This window comes from Salvia hispanica, chromosome 6, assembly GCF_029641045.1.
Source record: "Salvia hispanica isolate PSC_SH4W2 chromosome 6, Shi_PSC_v1, whole genome shotgun sequence".
NCBI classification, from domain to species: Eukaryota; Viridiplantae; Streptophyta; class Magnoliopsida; order Lamiales; family Lamiaceae; genus Salvia; species Salvia hispanica.
In genome coordinates, this window is record NC_142697.1 from 694,282 (window position 1) to 714,141 (window position 19,860).

General features: G+C 37.9%; 4 protein-coding genes across 4 annotated transcripts; 3 read left to right on the forward strand and 1 right to left on the reverse strand.

The window, feature by feature from the left end:
- The first annotated feature begins 739 nt into the window (after positions 1-739).
- Positions 740-5,332, forward strand: LOC125205402 (pectinesterase-like). The gene is made up of 3 exons (XM_048104300.2): positions 740-1,354; positions 1,575-2,082; positions 4,433-5,332. Exons 1-3 carry the CDS (start codon positions 791-793, stop codon positions 5,122-5,124), a joined length of 1,764 nt encoding a protein of 587 aa, XP_047960257.2. The 5' UTR covers positions 740-790; the 3' UTR covers positions 5,125-5,332.
- A 1,727-nt stretch (positions 5,333-7,059) lies between these two features.
- Positions 7,060-9,763, forward strand: LOC125207852 (pectinesterase 3-like). The gene is made up of 2 exons (XM_048107352.2): positions 7,060-8,190; positions 8,954-9,763. Exons 1-2 carry the CDS (start codon positions 7,149-7,151, stop codon positions 9,628-9,630), a joined length of 1,719 nt encoding a protein of 572 aa, XP_047963309.2. The 5' UTR covers positions 7,060-7,148; the 3' UTR covers positions 9,631-9,763.
- Positions 9,764-10,428: 665 nt separating this feature from the next.
- Positions 10,429-15,208, forward strand: LOC125205271 (alanine aminotransferase 2-like). The gene is made up of 15 exons (XM_048104107.2): positions 10,429-10,778; positions 11,564-11,614; positions 11,710-11,760; positions 12,210-12,275; positions 12,357-12,418; positions 12,744-12,822; positions 12,914-13,018; positions 13,099-13,209; positions 13,282-13,419; positions 13,505-13,579; positions 13,704-13,824; positions 13,896-14,050; positions 14,143-14,217; positions 14,377-14,580; positions 14,788-15,208. Exons 1-15 carry the CDS (start codon positions 10,536-10,538, stop codon positions 14,902-14,904), a joined length of 1,653 nt encoding a protein of 550 aa, XP_047960064.1. The 5' UTR covers positions 10,429-10,535; the 3' UTR covers positions 14,905-15,208.
- A 176-nt stretch (positions 15,209-15,384) lies between these two features.
- Positions 15,385-18,460, reverse strand: LOC125205273 (proteasome subunit alpha type-5). Its single transcript, XM_048104109.2, has 10 exons — positions 18,356-18,460; positions 18,179-18,226; positions 18,008-18,089; positions 17,739-17,819; positions 17,151-17,264; positions 16,959-17,060; positions 16,438-16,496; positions 15,918-16,020; positions 15,778-15,843; positions 15,385-15,679 (listed from the first exon to the last, which is right to left on the reverse strand). Exons 2-10 carry the CDS (start codon positions 18,190-18,192, stop codon positions 15,587-15,589), a joined length of 714 nt encoding a protein of 237 aa, XP_047960066.1. The 5' UTR covers positions 18,193-18,226; positions 18,356-18,460; the 3' UTR covers positions 15,385-15,586.
- Positions 18,461-19,860: the final 1,400 nt, after the last annotated feature.

Genomic DNA, 19,860 nt, shown 5'->3' on the forward strand with positions numbered 1-19,860 from the left:
CAATTACTCCTACTACACAATATGCATGTGGCAATTGTTAAATTGATAAGCTTTGTCCACATATTCAAAGAACTTAAACTATATTAGTATTATTTTAGTAATTAAACATGTTACTCTTATACATTACAAATACTCATTGTTTATCAAGGAAAATCCAAAATAACCATGTTAATTTTGCTCATAAAATTCAAGAAAAAAAAATGGTACTCATATAAAATAAACTTTCTCGACAAATAATCTTTGATGCTAAATAATGCATCAAAATCATATAATCTTGGCACACTTGCACAATACTCCCAAGAACCTAAATTATTATTTAAAAAGTTTTGAAATATTTAAATGAAAAAGAGATATTTAACAAGAGTTGAAAAGTATTTTTCTTCTATTTTTCTTTCAATAAAAGGAAAATGAAAAGAAAAAGAATCCATAGCAGCCCCAATCAATTGTTACAACATTGCGTGTGTCAATTGTTAAGTTGATGAGCTTTATCCCATATTCTATTTAATTTATAATATTTCTAAATATACTACTATGATATTTAGAAATACTCATTATTTAATTTATCAAGAAAAAATCTGAATCAACCATATTGTACTCATGAAATTATTTTTTTTAAATGACACCCATATATTACAAATTTTATAAGCATAAAAATACAACAATCATTTTTCACAAAATAGAAAATAAATTTAATTTTAAAATAATACTCTTACATTATAAATGGAAGGTTCACCTTCACTCACTCATCCTTAAGCAAATTCTCAACCATTCCCTTCTCTCTTTCAAAAAAATGTCCCGCCTCCGCCAATTCTTTGCCGGAAGATCATTTTCCGGTGACAAAGCCACCCGAAAAAAACTCCTCCTCTCTCTCCTCGCCACAACCGTCCTGGTCTCCGCCGTGATCGGAGTCGCCGCCGGAGTAAAATCCCGGCGCCACAGCCCCTCCGGCGCCGGCGAAAGCGCCGCCCTCAAAATCTCCGGCGCCCACGCCATCGCTCGAGCCTCCTGCAGCAGCACATTGTACCCGGAGCTCTGCTACTCCTCCATCGCCGCCTCTCTCGACGGCGGCAAGAAGGTGAAATCCCCCAAGGACATCATCACTCTGTCGCTGAACGTGACGATCGCCGCCGTGAAGCGGAACTACGCCGCCATCGGAAAGCTGCTCGCCGCCGACAAGGGCAACTTCACGAAGCGGGAGAAGGGGGCGCTCAAGGACTGCCTCGAGACGCTGGACGAGACGCTCGATGAGCTCGAGACCGCTGTCGACGAGCTCAGCGAGTACCCGTTCAAGAAGTCGATCGAGGCCCACGCCGACGACCTCAAAACCCTACTCTCCTCCGCCATCACCAATCAGGTCTTTTTTTTTTTTAATCGCAACATTCAACGTAAAATATTTGGTCTCGAGCATTAACCACTCTGACAATAATACTGTCAAATAATTTTAGTGTCTTGTTATAAGTCTCGCTAGTGAAACTATGTAACTTAATACTAATGAGTAACGAAATTCAACTAAAGCATACAAAATTGAAATTAAACAATAAATCTAACACAATGTTTTTTTTTTTTTAATTCAGGAGACCTGCCTGGACGGCTTCTCGTACAGCAAGGCCGACAGGCACGTACGAGAAGTCTTCATAGGAGGGCAGGTCGTTCGGGTCGAGCAGCTCTGCAGCAACTCGCTCGCGATGCTGACCAACATGACGAAGAAGGACGCGGAGGAGGAGAGGAAGCTCAACGGCGGGAGGAAGCTCACGGCGGCGGCGGCGGACGGGGGCTGGCCGGAGTGGATGTCGGCGGGGGACAGGCGGCTGCTGCAGTCGTCCTCCGTGACACCGAACGTGGTGGTGGCGGCGGACGGGAGCGGAGACTACAAGACGGTGGCGGCGGCGGTGGCGGCGGCGCCGGAGAAGAGCAGCAAGAGGTACGTGATTAGGATAAAGGCGGGGGTGTACAGGGAGAACGTGGAGGTGCCGAAGAAGAAGACGAACATAATGTTCGTCGGAGATGGGCGGACCACCACCATCATCACCGCCAGCAAGAACGTTGTCGACGGAAGCACCACGTTTAACTCCGCTACAGTTGGTGAGTTACGGTTCTTGCTTTTTCGTCTATTAAACGTGTTTTGTATTTTGTTTTTAATGTTTTATTCGTGCATGCATACTCATTTTTCCACTAAAATTGATTTTTTCTTGCATCTTGCCTTTTCAACTTTCTTAGGTAAGCATCATTCGGTTTAATTCATATTTTGGTTTAATTTTAATATTTTATGTTTGCAATTTCCGTAAAATATAAACCATTATGTAAATAAGTGAAAATTACTACAATATGCCTGATTTTCAAAATAGAGAAATAAGTAAATTATATACTCCTAGCTATTTTACAAAAATACAGAAATGGTAGTCATTCTCACTTTAATACAATAAAATTTTGATAATATATTATACGATAAATTTCGTAATTTCTACTATATGTTTTCAAAAAATTTATATCTAGCTACATGGAATTTTTCTATGGTATGTGGAAGATACTAGAATAATTAGATCTCGTATCAATAGTTAAATCAATTTTAAAACATTATGATCTTCACATTATGCAATACTAATACAACTTCAAAATTGTTGCATGTAATTAAGTGATTTGATTTAAGAAAATATTGACAAAAATCGAATGTGTGTGTGTGTGTTCACTAGGTGTCGAAAGTGACTAGAGTAGAACAAAGTAGAGGCTAGGATTGGGTTGTAGTTAGTGGGGGTGGGTTATTGTGCTTCGATATATACGAATCTACTATACATACAAAACGTTGAGTACAAAATCACATGAATTCTTTTGTTTTTAGCGTCTGCCCATTTAGATAAAATGGCAAAGAAGAGAAACAATGTATCATTACGTTTCTTAGAAGCCTTCCATATTTCTAGAATTGGGTCCCAATATATTAGTTATAATATTATAGTTATAATTAGTGGCTAAAAAATATTAGTAGAATTTTAAACTAATAATTCTCTATGCATAAGTTCGATAGGGGTTGAAGATAATTTTTCTGATAACTATAATCGAAATATGATTAATTCTTATTCCCATTTGAAAAAGCTGTACAAAAAATTAAATGAATTTATTCTTATTCCCTGATATTTTTTCCGATCGCCTAGTTGTAAAGTTATGCTATATATGAAAACAAGATAATTAGTCAAGTTGTCAACTATCATGCAAATGAGTGACTGACCTTTTTCTATAAAATAAATCATGACATGGATGTTACATCTACATAGACTATATATATTAGGAATATAAATAAGATAACAATTTTTCACGGTATATTTGCATGCAAATATTTGACTATGTGCGCAATTGAATTCTTTGTATACTATATATGGAAAACTGTGTGCATGCGTATATGGCTGTCGAGCATTATAGAAAATAGATATAGATATGATAAATAATGTATACATCTATCAATTTATTTATTTTTAGCTTTATTGGCAATACTCTAATTAAATACATAGTAGTACTGTGTTATGTATACAATATATTTCTTTATTCATACACATATATGCATACAGTGACTGACATATATAAGTCACGAGAGGTCCAAACCCCTAAAAAAATTAATATTTATTAATATTGTTAAGTACTGTATTAATGTTTTTATATAAATAAATTATGTAAAAATTTCTATCATCCAAATAAATTAAAAGAAATTCTTGTTTCATTATTTTAAAGTAGTACTCCTTTCGTTCCATAGTGATAGAGACATTTCATTTTGCACACTCGTTTTGAAAAAATAATTATATATAGTTAAAGTGGAGAAAAAGTAAAGAAAGAGAGAGAATATTATAGAGAAGACTCTTCTCTACGTTATTCTCTCCCTTACTTTACTTTTTATCTACTTTAACTATTTATAATTATTTTTTCAAAATGAGTGCGCAAAATGAAATGTCTCTATTACTATTGAAGTGAGGAAGTACAAAATTTGGATTATATAGACAGGAAATAAATTCTACGTCTTTTAAAGCATGATTTGATGACATTGAAATGTTTCATTTTTATTGATGTGATGATTCATAAGTTAGCACGTTCTTCGCTTACTTCCCTCCTTTAATTACGCTTTTATTGTCACTTAAAACCCGGCCGACACCTAAATCACCGACACAAATTATTTGACTGCTTTCTTATGTATATTTACTAAATTTTCTTTAAAAAAAATTAGCAATCACTATCGGTAAATAGTGGTTGCAAAATTGTTTAGTCACTAGATTTGTAATAGGTTACATAAAATCACATCAATGTATATAGTCTAACATTTAGTCAAACTATCCCATTTCAACCACCTTTTGATGGTTTCGTTAATGCCATTGCTTTAATTATAAAGTAGTTCCATCCACTTTTTAAATGAAATAACATGGCATCTAACTTATTCTCAAATGTTGGTTTGCAGCTGTAGTAGGAGAAAAGTTCTTGGCCCGAGACATCACTTTCCAAAACACGGCCGGGCCCTCCAAGCACCAAGCCGTCGCGCTTCGGGTCGGGTCAGATCTTTCCGCATTCTACAAATGCGACATTCTGGCCTATCAAGACACGCTATATGTCCACTCCAATCGAAATTTCTTCATAAACTGCTATATAGCTGGCACGGTTGACTTTATCTTTGGTAACGCCGCCTCAGTGCTCCAAGATTGTGACATCCACGCCCGTCGCCCTAATTCGGGTCAAAAGAACATGGTCACGGCCCACGGCCGAACCGACCCGAACCAGAACACGGGCATAGTGATACAAAAAAGTAGGATTGGAGCGACTTCTGACTTGAAGTCAGTCCAAAAAAGTTTTCCTACTTATCTTGGACGGCCCTGGAAGGAATATTCCAGGACCATCGTCATGCAGTCGTCCATAACGGACGTGATACACCCGGCCGGGTGGCATGAGTGGAGCGGGAGTTTCGCCCTCAATACTCTGACTTATGGAGAGTATCAAAACACGGGGGCCGGGGCGTCCACTTCCGGAAGGGTTAAATGGAAAGGGTACAAGGTGATCACGAGCTCGACCGAGGCAGCGGGTTACACGCCAGGGAAGTTCGTCGCCGGTGGGAGTTGGTTGCCCTCAACCGGCTTCCCTTATTCACTAGGGTTGTGATTCTTGTGTGTGTAATTTTTAGTTGATGAGATTGGTTTTCATAATTGAGGCCCATAGCTAAGGCCCATTTGAGTTGCTTCAATAATCCTTAATGTGTAATTTAGTGGCTTTGTGTCGAAAATAGGAATAAGTTTTATCTTGTCATCTTGTGGATTGTAATAATGTATTCCATAAAAATGAAAAAATGCAAGTTTTTAGCACGTTATTACATGAAGAGTATTTTTAGCACATTATCACATCATTTATAAAACATATATTTTTCATAAAAAATAAAAATATTTTCCATTTTTTTATGTATGACATAATTTAATTTATTTGACGAATTCTTACATCACAGGTTGTATGTATTTTGACCCTACACCTTTTTGTTTTAAATCTTTTGTCATTATTGATTTTGGATCTAGAAAATTAAATACTTACCACCCGGCCCAAATGTTATCAACAGGGGTCCATTTGGCGATTTAGTTTTTTTGTACTCATATTATATGTTTGATTTTATTTAATCTTACTATTATATATATATTTGAATGTTTCATCCCAACCTACACTATATCATTCCAAATACGAAAGGCTATAACATGTCTTATTCTCTAATGTTTAATGCTACTGTTTTAAAATTTTTAAAGTGGAGAATTATAGGACTTGGAGGCAAGAGTGCGCAAAGAAAAAAGATTGGTATAGACTATAGACACTACATTTATTTCAAATTACATATTTTCAATTGATTCCTGTTATTGTGGATTGGCAGATAGGAATGACATGAAATCATTGGGGATTGAAAGATAAGAATGAGATGAATTTGTAGGAGAGAGAAACTGAGAAATAACATTGACAGTGTAAAAAGGAGTATAAAGAAAGATATAAGAAAATATATTATTGTTGTATATATTTGGAGATTTGGTCAAAGCGAATAGAATATAGAGGGGCAGAATATAGAGGGCCCTTCTCATTTAAATTTCATTCATTATGCTCTCAAACATACGGTTGAGCACAATCAATGGCAATCAATTTGTCAAATTTTAAAAGGGCCAATTTATAAATGCCAAAATAGAATTTGAATATACCAATAAATTCATAGTACTTTAGAAAAGATACTACTCCTTAATTCTTCTCATAGTGTTTCTAGTGTACTCATACAAGATGCGCAACGCATTTAATAATAATAAAAAAACCCATCAACAATTCAAAATTAATTTGATATACATAAATGGCCGTTTGGTTTAATAATTATCTTGTTTTGTTCAGTGGGATTCATCATAATAGAACTTAACATGAGATACAACCAAGTTAAAACTTTATTTTTTTATTCATATAATTTTGTTGAGTCTTCGGTACTACCTCCGCCCCTGAAAATTTAACACAGTTTACCATTTCAGTCCGTCCCTAAAAATTTAACACACTTCACTTTTTACCATTTTTTATAGTGGACCCTCATATTACACTAACTCATTCTTACTCACATTTTCTTATAAAACTAATACTTTAAAAGTAGGACCCACATCCTACCAATTTTTTGAAGTCACTTTCGATTACATTTGTTAAAATTCGTGTCGGGTCAAAGTGTGTCAATATTTGAGGGACGGAGGTGGTATTTTATAAGCATGAGTTGTTATGCAAAAAACTTAATAATTTTTTTTTTAAAATGCTAAATCGAAAATTTAGAAGAAAAAAATGTCTCGTAAAATTAGTTATGAATCTTTTTTTTTTGACAAAATTAATCTTAGCTAATTCAATCTTTGAGATAATGCTGTCTTAATTTAATATTGAGAAACAAATTATCTCTACTGTAAAAGCGCGTACTCATCTGGAACAAATGTGAAAGCGCTTATCCCACACACGTTAATCCAGCCAGAGCACACTGTATTACTCTCTCAACAAAACTAATGGTTAAATAAAACAAAAGAAGCATCGAAGAAGAAGTATTCAATCAAATTAACAAACACAAAAATCACTCAATAAATACCCCAACTCGAGAAAAAACACAAACACCAAAACACGCCTTTTACGCAAACACAAACTCAGCCATGGACACCGTCAAGTCCTTCAAAGGCTACGGCAAAGTCGACGAGCGCGACGACACCGAGTTCCGTCGCAAAACTCGGAAGCGCCTCATCATCCTCGCCATCTCAGCCATTCTTCTGATCGGCCTCATCGCCGGAATTGTCGCCGGAACTTTAGCTCACCGGAAAAACAACTCCGGCGAAACTCCGGCGACCACCTCGGCCGCGCTGAAATCCATCTGCAGCGCGACCGAGTACCCCGAGTCGTGCGTCACGAGTCTGAGGTCCGCCAACTCGTCCGATCCGCAGACGATCTTCCGCTACTCGCTCTCCGTGGCCGCGGACGCACTGGCGAAAGCGTCCGATTTCGCGGCGGAATACGTCCGCAGCCACGGAAGCCTCGGCGCGAGCGCCAGGCAGGCGCTGCAGGTCTGCAGCGCCGTGCTGGGCGACGCCGCGGACTCGCTGAGCGAGACCGCCGACGCGGCCCGCGCCAGCGACAGAAAGCAGCTGCTCTCCGTCGCGGACGACCTGCGGACGTGGCTGAGCGCGGCGATCACCGACCAGGACACGTGCCTCGACGCCCTCGACGAGGCCGGGGCGAACGCGACCGCGGTTAGGGATGACGTCAGCAAGTTGCTGGCGAACTCCACGGAGTTCGCCAGCAACAGCCTGGCGATCGTCACGAAGGTGGTCGGATTTCTCGGGGGGTTCAAGATTCCGGCGCACCGGCGGCTGCTGGGGGAGGCGGCGGATGGTTTTCCGGCGTGGGTCGGGGCGGCGGAGCGGAGGCTGCTGCAGGAGGTGAGGCCGAAGCCGGATGTGACAGTGGCGGCGGACGGCTCCGGCGATGTGACGACGGTGAATGAGGCGGTGAAGATGCTTAAGAAGAAGAGTAAGACGAGATTTGTGATATATGTGAAGGCCGGAGAGTATAAGGAGAATGTGTTGTTGGAGAAGGCGCATTGGAATGTGATGATCTACGGCGACGGCGCCGCTGCGACGGTCATTTCCGCCGACAAGAACAATGTCGACGGAGTGGCCACCTTCGACACGGCCACTTTCGGTTAGTGTTTCAGTCTCGTATTTTATTTTTTATTAATTTCAAATTTTAAATGAAGTAGTATAAAAATTAATGCAAGATGCAAATTAGGACTATAATTTTTTTAACAAGTGATGGGGAATTTAGATGTTGATTTTAAATTTTTGTTTGGACTTTAGATTTATAATTCTAGCATCGATCGAATCTGAGGGAAGCACTCCCCTAATTTATGATCTGAAAATGTCAGATAACATGTGATTTGATACAAATAATGCTTCAACTAGATCATGTTATAACACGTCATGAAAGTTTTGAGACACTACCATGTGAATTTTTTAGGTCAACATCATTATATTTGTTGCTCTCACTTTGTTAGTCAAAATCATGAACCTCCACTTTTCATTCGTTAATTAAAAGTAGCAATATTTGATTTATTTATTTTATTCACTAAATATGCATAATGTATGAATATGGTTAGTTACCAATCATGTGTATTAAGTGTGGTGTCTACACAATCATCTCATTTACATTGGTGGTGTGAGCAATCTAATCAAATGCACTTAAACTGTGTTGTATGTAATGATTTCACATAGGTAAAGATATTATTCTATAATAGACTTGCAAACCAAAATAAAATAATATAGTGGACTTCTACTTATTTTAGTCACTAAGTTTAGACTTGCAAGCAAGTGCCATATAAGTGAACTCTTCAACATTGTATCTCTTAAGATTTGATATATTTTTAATAGTTGAATTAACTATCTAAATTAAATTTTTGGTGCAACAGCTGTCGCTGGCAAGGGATTTATAGCCCGGGACATAGGGTTCAAAAACACGGCCGGGCCACACAAGCACCAGGCCGTGGCCCTCCGATCGGGCTCCGACCAATCTGTCTTCCATCGATGCTCCTTTGATGCTTACCAAGACACCCTCTACCCCCACTCCAATCGCCAGTTCTACCGCGAGTGCAATATTACGGGCACCATCGACTTCATCTTCGGGAACGCCGCCGTCGTCTTCCAAAAGTGCAACATCATGCCTAGGCAGCCCATGGCCAACCAATTTGTGACCATCACTGCACAAGGCAAGAAAGACCCTAACCAAAACACTGGCATTTCCATCCAAAGATGTGTGATGGGCCCATTTGATAAGCTCACTGCACCAACTTATTTGGGCCGGCCTTGGAAAGATTACTCGACGACCATCGTCATGCAGACCGAAATCGGCGGGTTTTTGAACCCATTGGGCTGGATTTCTTGGGTAAAGGGTGTCGACCCGCCCAACTCGATTTTTTATGCCGAGTATCAGAATACCGGGCCAGGGTCGAGCACTGCCGGCCGGGTTAAATGGGCCGGGTATAGGCCCACTGTCACAACGGCCGAGGCGTCTAAGTACACCGTGAATTCATTTATTCAAGGCCCATCTTGGCTGGCTGAATCAAATGTGGTTTTTGATTCGACATAAATTAACATATACCTATACAATTAGTTTTTTTTTGTTTAATTTTGATATCTTCTCTCTCTGACAACTTTGTATTGTAAAATTAATTCGCTTGGTATTTGAAAATTTGTATTTCCATCAAAACTTTATACGGTTACCTGGTTTGGGGGTGATTAAATACTAACTTAGTTACAGTAATAACTAATAACTAATATCAACTTTGTATGTTAAAAATATCAACACAGAGACATAAATTTATCAATTTCTTGTGCTAAACTTATGTCTTTGTGTTGATATTTAAATTTTACATATTGTATTGATATAATTATGTCTTTGTGTTGATATTTTTAATACACAAAATTGAAAGTCATTAGTTATTACTATAAATTAGTTAGCACACTAACGCAATTCCTAGCTAGTTGACTATTTTCTCTAGATTAGCTATAGATGCATAGTCGAGACTGTTTCAATTAAAAAAATACAAACTTCAAATTCCACATACACTAAGGGGCCGTTTGGTGGCTATGTTACGACTCGTTGATAGTAAAAACATTTAAATGTAACAAATATTTCCAAGGAAAATAAAATATGTAGCCAATCTTTGGACCATTCATTGTATCTCATCATTATATCACTTCTGATAGTTCTATTAATTATTACTAAAAATAAATAAAATTAAAGAATTTTAATCTAAGTTTATAAAGTCAAAAATAGAACAAGGTTTTATTTTACCAGAATCTAACCAAAAGTGGGACCCAAATTTGAGTTATTGCAAAGCCTATAAACTTCTCCTATATATGATTGTTCAGCAAGAATCCTTAAACTGTAAACATCGCACTTTGCCATTTCATCCAAAAGATTAAATCTTTCGGCGGCTGAGGATAAACCCAGAAATCCCTTTCCCGTTTCGATTCGTATAAATCAAAAAAATGCGGAAATTTGCGGCGGAAAAGTCCAAAAATTTGTTAGCACATAGGAAAATCTGTGCTGTCAGTTTGCAGCATCCCACCGCTTCAGTCTTCTCATCTCAATCACATCAAAATCCGCTGCCCCAATCGTCTATTCTCCTGCGTTTCCTGAGCTCTGCTGCTTCGAATCCATCTGCTCCTTCTGAATCCATGGCTTCTGATTATTCCTCCACCCCTATCAAGATCGATTCCATCAATCCTAAGGTGATTTGTTTTTTTAAAAAATCTTGTTCGGGTGTTTCCCGCTTGTTTTTATTTGTGGTGTTAGTATTGTTTTTTTGATGTTTGTGATCTGATTTTGGGAGTGGTTATGATTTGTGTGTGAATTTTTTGATTAGTTGACCTTCTGTTTTTGGTGGGGTATGCTGTCAACACTGAGCTGGCCACTACTCTCAGTCTTCCATTTTTATGTTGCTTTATTTTCCAGGGTTGTTTTTCTGTGTGATTGGTTATTTTGATAATGTTTTTGATCATTGGCTTGTTTCTTGAGCTGTGCGTCTGAGTGTTAAGTGTTTGTTGTTGGGAAATAATAAAGCACAAGTAATCACTAATGCAAATGAGATTAAGTGTTTATCCAGTCCGATACGATGTGTGTCTACGGATGGCGTGATGCCAAGCTATGGATTTCACTATTTTTTCGGATACAACTTACAATGAGAGAACAACTACGTATAGGTAATGTAGTGAGCCATAATCATCCTAGTAATAATAGGAATCGTACCGGGCTAAAGAACATGTACGGAAGCCGACAAAAAATTGGATCTTGGAATGTATCACTTTGAAAGGCTCCATATTCAAACATTTCCTATCTGAAATAGGAGTATGTAAAGAATGTGATTTTGTTCTGTTTGATGATGTGATACCTATCTCGGATTTACTGCTTTTCCTTTTCATGGTGTTTCGTATTATCAGCATTTGATTGCCTTGTTCAAATGCTATTCTTGGAGAGAAGGGGGGAAATCTAATAATCGAACAAACTTCTTTACCAGGTTTTGGAGTGTGAGTATGCAGTCCGTGGTGAAATCGTGAACCTTGCTCAGGTAAACGAGTTCGTTCACCCTTTGAGCTTCGATGCATCATAGGCATTTTGTTTGTGAACTTTGAGGTTGTTATTTTACATGCTTTGTTTTGACAGAAATTACAAGAAGACTTGAAGGTCAATCCGGATTCTCATCCCTTCGATGAGGTGAGTAGTGTATTAGGCATTGAGTTGCTTGCAAGTTCAAATCGTAGCGTGATGTGTAAAGTATATTAGAAATTTTATCGACTTGTGGTATGAATTTGAAAGTGAGGATGGAAAGTTCAAACAAAAATATACAATTTTCAAATACTTGTAGAAGCTTGATTTGATGAGTATAGTTTACTAGAATCGATTATGTGATAGTTTTCTCATCAGTGAAACATACAATCAACTCTGAATTGAAAAAAATTTGATTTGAACTTGTGAAAGTCCTGTGAATAAAAGTAACGTTGCTCTCGTTAGTTCACACAAGGTGATATTCATGCTAGAAGCTTGCTTTCGTGATTTCAATTTGATCAAATTTGCGAAAGTTTTGGCATTTTTATAGTTTACTTGAATCGCAATAGCATTGGCCAAAACACTGCGTTTGCTTCATTTTCTCTTTGTTTCCGCAGATAATATACTGCAATATTGGAAATCCTCAATCTCTTGGGCAGCAGCCAATCACCTTTTTCAGAGAGGTGTGTAACGCTCCAATGGTGCAACGAAGCTCGAAATTGTGCAGTTACTTGTATTTCAAACATCCTCGTTTCTGATTTCAGGTCCTTGCTTTGTGTGACCATCCTGCCATTTTGGATAAAGGCGAAACACAGGGGATATTTAGGTATTCATCGTAATCATATCTACCTAACGTTGTTGTATTGGAAGGAGTCGTGACAATATGTATCCCTGTTGATATGGGATTTTTGATAGGCGATTGTTTCCTCAATGAGGGATTCTTGTTTTAACTTTGCTTCTGTCGAGATTGAAACGAGTTGTGTTTTTCGACTTTTTAGTTGATCAAGTTATGCGTTTGTCTTCTTTAAACGAGATTTAGTACTGTTTTTTCCCTTTTGTCTATTGTCAGTGGATACATGTGGAATAGTTAGGTTGCATGTTTTTTGGCTCAATCTTTGTTTTCTAACAAAATCATTGTTGTGAATCTCTAGTGCTGATTCTATCGAGCGGGCATTTCAGATACTCGATCAGATTCCTGGACGAGCCACTGGAGCTTATAGCCACAGCCAGGTAATAAAATTAGCATTTTGAAATCTAATTCATATGATAAATTCATGTCTCATTCACTGATGTAACAACTTGTGTTCATCATTAAAATCAGGGTATCAAAGGACTGCGCGACACAATATGCTCTGGCATCGAGGCTCGTGATGGATTCCCGGCCGATCCAAATGATATCTTCTTGACAGATGGCGCAAGCCCTGCGGTATTCACAAATTCACCTATCACTGTTCAGACGAAACAGGTGCAATTCTAGATATAACAACATCCGCCCTCGTCTTTCAGGTGCATATGATGATGCAGCTATTGATAAGGTCGGAAAACGACGGAATCCTTTGTCCTATTCCGCAGTACCCTCTGTATTCCGCTTCGATTGCCCTGCATGGAGGCTCTCTTGTACGTTTCACATCTTTTTCTTCTCTTCAAAATCGAAGTATGATATAAAGTCATCACGTTATTGTCTCCTAGGTTCCATATTATCTCGATGAGGCTACGGGATGGGGTTTGGAAGTCTCTGATGTTAAGAAACAGTTGGAAGCAGCCAGATCAAAGGGTATCGATGTGAGGGCTTTAGTCGTTATAAATCCCGGCAATCCCACCGGGCAGGTAACAAACTGGCCAAACCTCGTGTTTGTAGATACCAATTCCATTTTTCGTTATTTGGTTCCCGTATTTATCGCTTTCTCTGAAGGTTTTGGCTGAGAGCAACCAACAGCAAATTGTCGACTTCTGCAAGAATGAAGGACTCGTTCTTTTGGCAGATGAGGTGACTTTATTCTTCACGTGCTCTACTTTGCTTCTCGTTAACTTTTACGTGTATGAATGGGCTGAAAATGACAGAACCAACGTATAAACTTAGTCGATTGCTGATGCTAGCCGCGCCTCTGCAGGTGTACCAAGAAAATATATATGTGCCCGACAAGCAGTTTCACTCGTTCAAGAAAGTGGCACGGTCCATGGGTTACGGGGAGAAAGACATTTCTTTGGTATCCTTCCAGTCCGTGTCGAAAGGTATAGCTACAGGCACATCTCATATCATGATAATCTTAGGATACGTGTTTAATTTTGCTCGATGCTCCCAGGTTACTACGGAGAATGTGGAAAACGGGGAGGCTACATGGAAGTCACTGGCTTCGCTCCCGAGATAAGAGAGCAGATGTACAAACTAGCATCGGTCAACCTCTGTTCTAACATATCCGGTCAGATTCTCGCAAGCCTCGTCATGAGCCCACCAAAGGTTAGTACTATCGTGACTCTGTTCGATTTTCAGACCATTTCCACTTTGTGCGCCTCGTATTTAGAAGTTCGTATCTGATGGATGCAATGCAGGTGGGAGATGAATCGTATGAATCTTATACTGCTGAGAGAGATGGAATTTTATCCTCCCTGGCGAGACGAGCCAAGGTTAGCACTTCGTCTCGAACCTTAGCAATGAAACATCAATGAAAACCTAAGAGAGACACAAGCAATGAAAGAAAATTGAATAAAACTTGCAATTATCAATTGAAATAGGCGAAAAGATAAATCGTGCTCGACTTTAACTCGATTTTTGTGCATATTCAGACTCTCGAAGATGCACTCAATAGTTTGGAGGGAGTAACCTGCAACAGGGCCGAAGGAGCAATGTATTTGTTCCCTCGCATTAGCTTGCCAAACAAAGCAATCGAAGCTGCAAAGTCCATGAAAACTGCTCCTGATGCATTCTATGCTCGTTGTCTCCTCAATGCCACTGGAGTGGTTGTCGTTCCTGGTTCTGGATTTGGACAGGTAACGACCAGTAACTCGACTTATACTAGTTGGGAGCATTTGTTTCAAGTAATAGCATTAAACGATTGGCAATACGTTCGAACGAGAAGATCTAAATAATGTGACATAGTGTAGTAGTGGCTTCATCACGCTAACTGGTTTATATCTGCTTTTACTTTTCTTGCGGATTCTTCTTCGGCTGCTGACTGATGCACCGTATTGTTGTAGGTTCCCGGGACATGGCATTTCAGGTGCACGATTTTACCTCAAGAGGACAGAATACCAGCCATCGTGTCTCGTCTCACGGACTTTCACAAAGCGTTCATGGATGAGTATCGCGACTGAGCAAAGCCCAATAGTTCGAATTCGACTTTCCAAGGTTATATCTGTACAAACAATATAGGGCAATAAAAATGCTTTTGGTGAGCAAATTTGGGTAGAGCTCAATATTATCTTCAGAATTTTGGGTTCATAAATTGGTTGTTTCTTGACTTGGAAGGCTGTTTTGTTGTTACAGTAAGAAATAAATTAGACTTGGATGTTGAAACAATAAATTAGACTTGGATGTTCGATATGTTTCACTTGGAAATGTGCCATCATGTTGAGTCATTTTCATTTATGGTAAAAAAATATCAGTTATTTTATTTTATTTTTCTCCTATTTTTTCTATCATGCTTATTATCTCTCCACTTAATTAAGTGGACATTCATTTCTTATGTGTCCAAAACTAAAAATCAAAATATACATTGCAACAAAGGAGATTACTTGTTAGCGTTAGACATAGCTCCAGCATATAAGTACTTAACACGAAACATAAGTAAATAATGAAATGCAAAAAAAGGTTTTAAATTTAGAAATGTAAGGTTACTTTATAACGTAAGCCCAAACATAAAAAGTCAGAAAAATGTTGTAGTGAAAAAAAGAGGAAAATTAAGGTTTAAGCTAACATATAGAGTAGCACTACAAAATGAGTTCAAACATTGCAGCAAGAGAAAAGCCAACAGAAACAGACCAATCCCTCTTTCCCTTACAGGCGACTGATAACTTCTTCAACTTCGGAAGGGGAGTAGAGATGGTATTTCGGTGACACCTTAGCAATATCGACATTGTTGGCCGTCACCTGAGACGAAGAAACGTCATGGCAGTTAATAAACACTACATTGAGGGGGAAGCTTATAAGATGAGACTGACGAAAAAAGTGATGTCCATGGTAATTACCTTCTCCTCCATAACTTGCTTCAGAATGGAGAGTGCAATGGTTTCGGCTTCTTTGAGGGTCAGTTCCTGCAAGCATGACGAATGAATCAGGTAACTGAAGATCTAGTGTCGCGCACTTGAATAACCAAACGAACAGATACCTTGTTATACTGCTCCTGCAGAGAGCTGTCAGCACCTTCGGAACCTGACCCGATGGCTTTTGCATTGCATTGCCAGAAAGTGCCAGATGGGTCAGTGTAGTACCTGTGCATAACACAATTAGTGTATGTTCTAATGAACAAGTAGGTAGCAAGGAGAGCTGCCGAAAGGAATAATAGGTAAGGTAATTATTACACTTTGATTTACAGCTAAAGTTATCCACAAATAGCGAAGTATGGACTATGGAGTGGTAACTATACAAGCAGCTTCAGCATTCAGAAAAGGTCGTAATATACCACATAGAAGCTGGTCCTATTCGAAAATTTAGTTGAGATTAGCATTAAAAATGAGCTAACCAAATGTTTCATGTTTTAGAAAGCTCTATAATTTCACATATATCACATGCATTACGTCACTATGTCAGTAACACAGAAACTCAACCATGCAGAAGACTTCATGTCGGGTGACTTGTATCCAATTATTCGAAGAGAGCTATTACTAAATTAAACTAAAACTACTTACAAGCAGGGGCCATTCTCATCATGACCAGCAATGAGAAGAGATACACCAAAAGGTCTTGACTGCACAAAACAAAGATCGAAAATTAGAAAAGCACAAGCATATGGTTTGTAACTTAATTAGGTTAGAATTAAAGACTGGCTGGATTGTGAACAATAATGATTTGGGAATCTTCCTCGCATCAAAGCAACTTAAACATTGAACTTTCATGACGCATAAAACTATATGCATCTACACTTTCCAAAGGCATTGAGAGTCTCTGGTATTCAATTTGAGACTACAAGATAGAAACTTGAACGAAAAAGCTCTATAAGATCCTATGGTATAAAATGCCTCGTTGATAGTAGTATAGAAAGTACTTTAACATTCAACTCTAAGATTTTGGCATCTTCAAGAAGATTAATGTGAGAAGCAATGAATTTTGAATACCACATTTCACAAACTCGGGGATTCCGGGATTTACTGATAGCAACAATTCTTTGAAAAAAATCAAGATATATGTATGAAACTTGAAAGATGCTAACCATGGATTCTTCATCCCCTTCCCCAAATCTCAGTGCAAGATCACAGAGGGCTTGAGTAGTAGATTCAACAGTCATTGGCTCACCATAAGAGAACCTGTGATTCTGGAGGATGCAACAGATTCACATTAACATCTGTGAAACCGAATATTGACAGGTCTTAAGAACTGACAAGGAATGTGAACTAAAGGGTACCTGAGTTTCAACTCGCGCGTGCTCAACGAGTGTGCGGGCATCAGCAATCAAACCACTCATGGCACACCCTATATGTTCATCGATTTCCATTATCTTCTCCACACTGCTCGGCTCCTGTGTGCAGTAAAATGTAACATATATTCAAATAAATAGTACTCCAGTATAGATCACTGAACATCGTAGAAAGCCTAAAATGACAATAAAATGCAACTTGGCTTTCAGAAAGTGTAAATCATGTTTACAATTTCACCATTTTGCACCTAAAATTACAATGAAGTGGAGGGGCATTGGGCAGTATCCTTCGATATTTCACTATCTTGCACTGTACCATTCTTGACCTCAAAGCTACAACGCATAACATATCCAACTCACATTTTAACTAGAACAAATACTTGAATCATTGGTAACCATCGCAAGTACAGCCAGCTTACATCTTTTTTGAACAAAAAATATCACATCTCCTTCACACACTCATGCATTCAAGGAGTTAATAGCCAATAGTTGAAATGTGCACTTGTTTTCACAGTAATAAAATAGAAGCTCAAACTAGCTTAAAGCCAAGCTTAATTTACAGGATGATAAACATACCAACAGCGGTGACGTAATGCGCTTCTCAACAGCAAGAACAACTCCCTCCTTAGTCTTTACACCAATTGCAGTTGAACCCAACTAAACAAAAGCACAGAAACTACCTTTTTATTCAGAAATTACAAACCAAACACACACGCACACACACACATTAACGAAAACACTCAAAGAAAGCACAAAAACTACCTTATAATTCAAAAGCTACAAATCTAACACACACAATCATTAACAAAAACTCAATTGGCGGACTGAAATGAGCATAATAATACCTTAATCGCCTCAATGGCATATTCAACCTGAAACAACCGGCCTTCAGGGGAGAAAGTATTCACTCCCCTATCATACTCAGTCCTAAAATTTCGAGAAAAACACAAATCACACCACTGTCAAAATAAATTAGCTCAAAAACCTCAGAGAAACCCTAAACATATCATCATTACCTCGTCAGAAACATTTTCGATTACGTAAACCCAAAGCCTCAAAAGTTCCTGCGCACAGATCAAATAAACACCTCAATTACGATGAATCAAACAGAATTGCGTTCATACAAACTAATCCTCGCGATTTGAGCAGAAGAAAACTTGAAACGGATCTGAATCCGGCAAATCTCAACCCACCAATGAAGAAAGCGAGATTTTGAATAAATTCGGAGTGAACTTCACTTTTATATTTCTGCAACTGAGCTTTTCTCCTTCGTGTTTGGCAAGAAAATAGGGAAGATCCGAAACTCAAAATGGGTTGACATTCGGGTCACCAGAAAGTTAGCGGGTTTGGGCTTGATCGGATCGGGTATATTTGATTCGATTCATTCAACCCATTTTGATGCAATATGGGTCATTGGCCCAATTAAAGGTTTCAACTTAGGTCCAATATAAATAAAAAATTTAGCTTACAATTTAGTATCGATGTTTTAATTTATTTACGGATGATAATTAATTTTAGCGTTTATAAATAAAAATTTATTTTCTAATGAGTATGAGTGTACCTATATTGAGATAACTCTCATGAATAGCCCAATAATATTTTTCACTCAATCACCCATGTTGTATCTTTAGCTGGTGTTCAATTTGATAAATCAGATAGAATTAGTTCATATGATGTTGTTTGATTGTATTGAATGTAACACTCTATTATCATTTATAGTGAAAATGAAATGAAACTCTTATCTGTGGATTAGTCAAAATAGAAAAATGAGACTCCTACTCGTGTAGAAAGGTATTATAGTTTGAAAAAATTATAGTAAAAATGAAATGAAACTCTTATATGTGGATGGATCAAAATAGAAAAAATGAGACTCCTACTCGTGTATAAAGGTATTATAGTTTGATATTTTTTCACCCCAAGAAGTCAAATTATTGATGTAACTACGTTGGATTATATTATTTTAAAAAAATTATCACTGGCCTATAGGTAAAGGTGTCAATTACTTAATGGTTAATCATCTTGTTGTAGTCATCACAATCACTTCTTGCGAGTGTGAGGTTACTTGTTTGAAAATGAGACTAATAGAATCTAATACTTATATTCCACATATGAAATCATTAGAGTTTACCACATAAGAAAATTGAAAATAATTTGAAGAAAGAAACAGTATATCTGAAGAAGTCAAATGAATTGCATATAACGTTTGATATTTTATTACTACTCTAATGAGAGAGACATTTCCTATGAATATTTTTACTGCATCTATCAAATCAACACTTGGTGGTTAGTGATGAGATCTCCCCACATAATGATATGTTGTTAATACTATAAATAATTTTATTTATAAATTGGGGTTTAATTAAGACCACACAATTGTATGACCCCTTCCTTAGTCATAGTAGTATTGTTTTACGTTATATACTCCTTCCGTCCCTCCGTCCCAAATTTATAGTCACATTTAGTTATGGCACGAGTTTTAAAGAATTGGTGAAGTATGTAATTAATGAAGTGAGATGGTGGAGTGTGTAATAAATGAAGTGAGTTGGTTGAAGGTGGGTCCCTTTTTGACTTTTTGGTTTTTATTTTTGTTTTGGTTTATTTTTGTATTGATAATGTCATTTGGGTGTAATTTTAGTGAATAATGGGGTAAAATTTTATGTCCAAATATGAAAAATTCTAAATGTGACTATAAATATGG

Excerpts from the sequence above, each read along its gene's own strand:
- LOC125205271 (XM_048104107.2), top strand. The coding sequence starts at position 10,536 with ATGCGGAAATTTGCGGCGGAAAAGTCCAAAAATTTGTTAGCACATAGG. Across the intron at positions 13,420-13,504 it reads CCGGCAATCCCACCGGGCAG|GTTTTGGCTGAGAGCAACCA; the intron begins GTAACAAACTGG and ends CTTTCTCTGAAG. Across the intron at positions 13,825-13,895 it reads CTTCCAGTCCGTGTCGAAAG|GTTACTACGGAGAATGTGGA; the intron begins GTATAGCTACAG and ends CGATGCTCCCAG.
- LOC125205402 (XM_048104300.2), top strand. The coding sequence starts at position 791 with ATGTCCCGCCTCCGCCAATTCTTTGCCGGAAGATCATTTTCCGGTGAC. Across the intron at positions 1,355-1,574 it reads CCTCCGCCATCACCAATCAG|GAGACCTGCCTGGACGGCTT; the intron begins GTCTTTTTTTTT and ends TTTTTAATTCAG. Across the intron at positions 2,083-4,432 it reads GTTTAACTCCGCTACAGTTG|CTGTAGTAGGAGAAAAGTTC; the intron begins GTGAGTTACGGT and ends GTTGGTTTGCAG.
- LOC125207852 (XM_048107352.2), top strand. The coding sequence starts at position 7,149 with ATGGACACCGTCAAGTCCTTCAAAGGCTACGGCAAAGTCGACGAGCGC. Across the intron at positions 8,191-8,953 it reads CTTCGACACGGCCACTTTCG|CTGTCGCTGGCAAGGGATTT; the intron begins GTTAGTGTTTCA and ends TTGGTGCAACAG.
- LOC125205273 (XM_048104109.2), bottom strand. Across the intron at positions 16,497-16,958 it reads AAGGGGATGAAGAATCCATG|TCAAGACCTTTTGGTGTATC; the intron begins GTTAGCATCTTT and ends TGTTTTGTGCAG. Across the intron at positions 15,680-15,777 it reads AGCAAGTTATGGAGGAGAAG|GTGACGGCCAACAATGTCGA; the intron begins GTAATTACCATG and ends TCTTCGTCTCAG.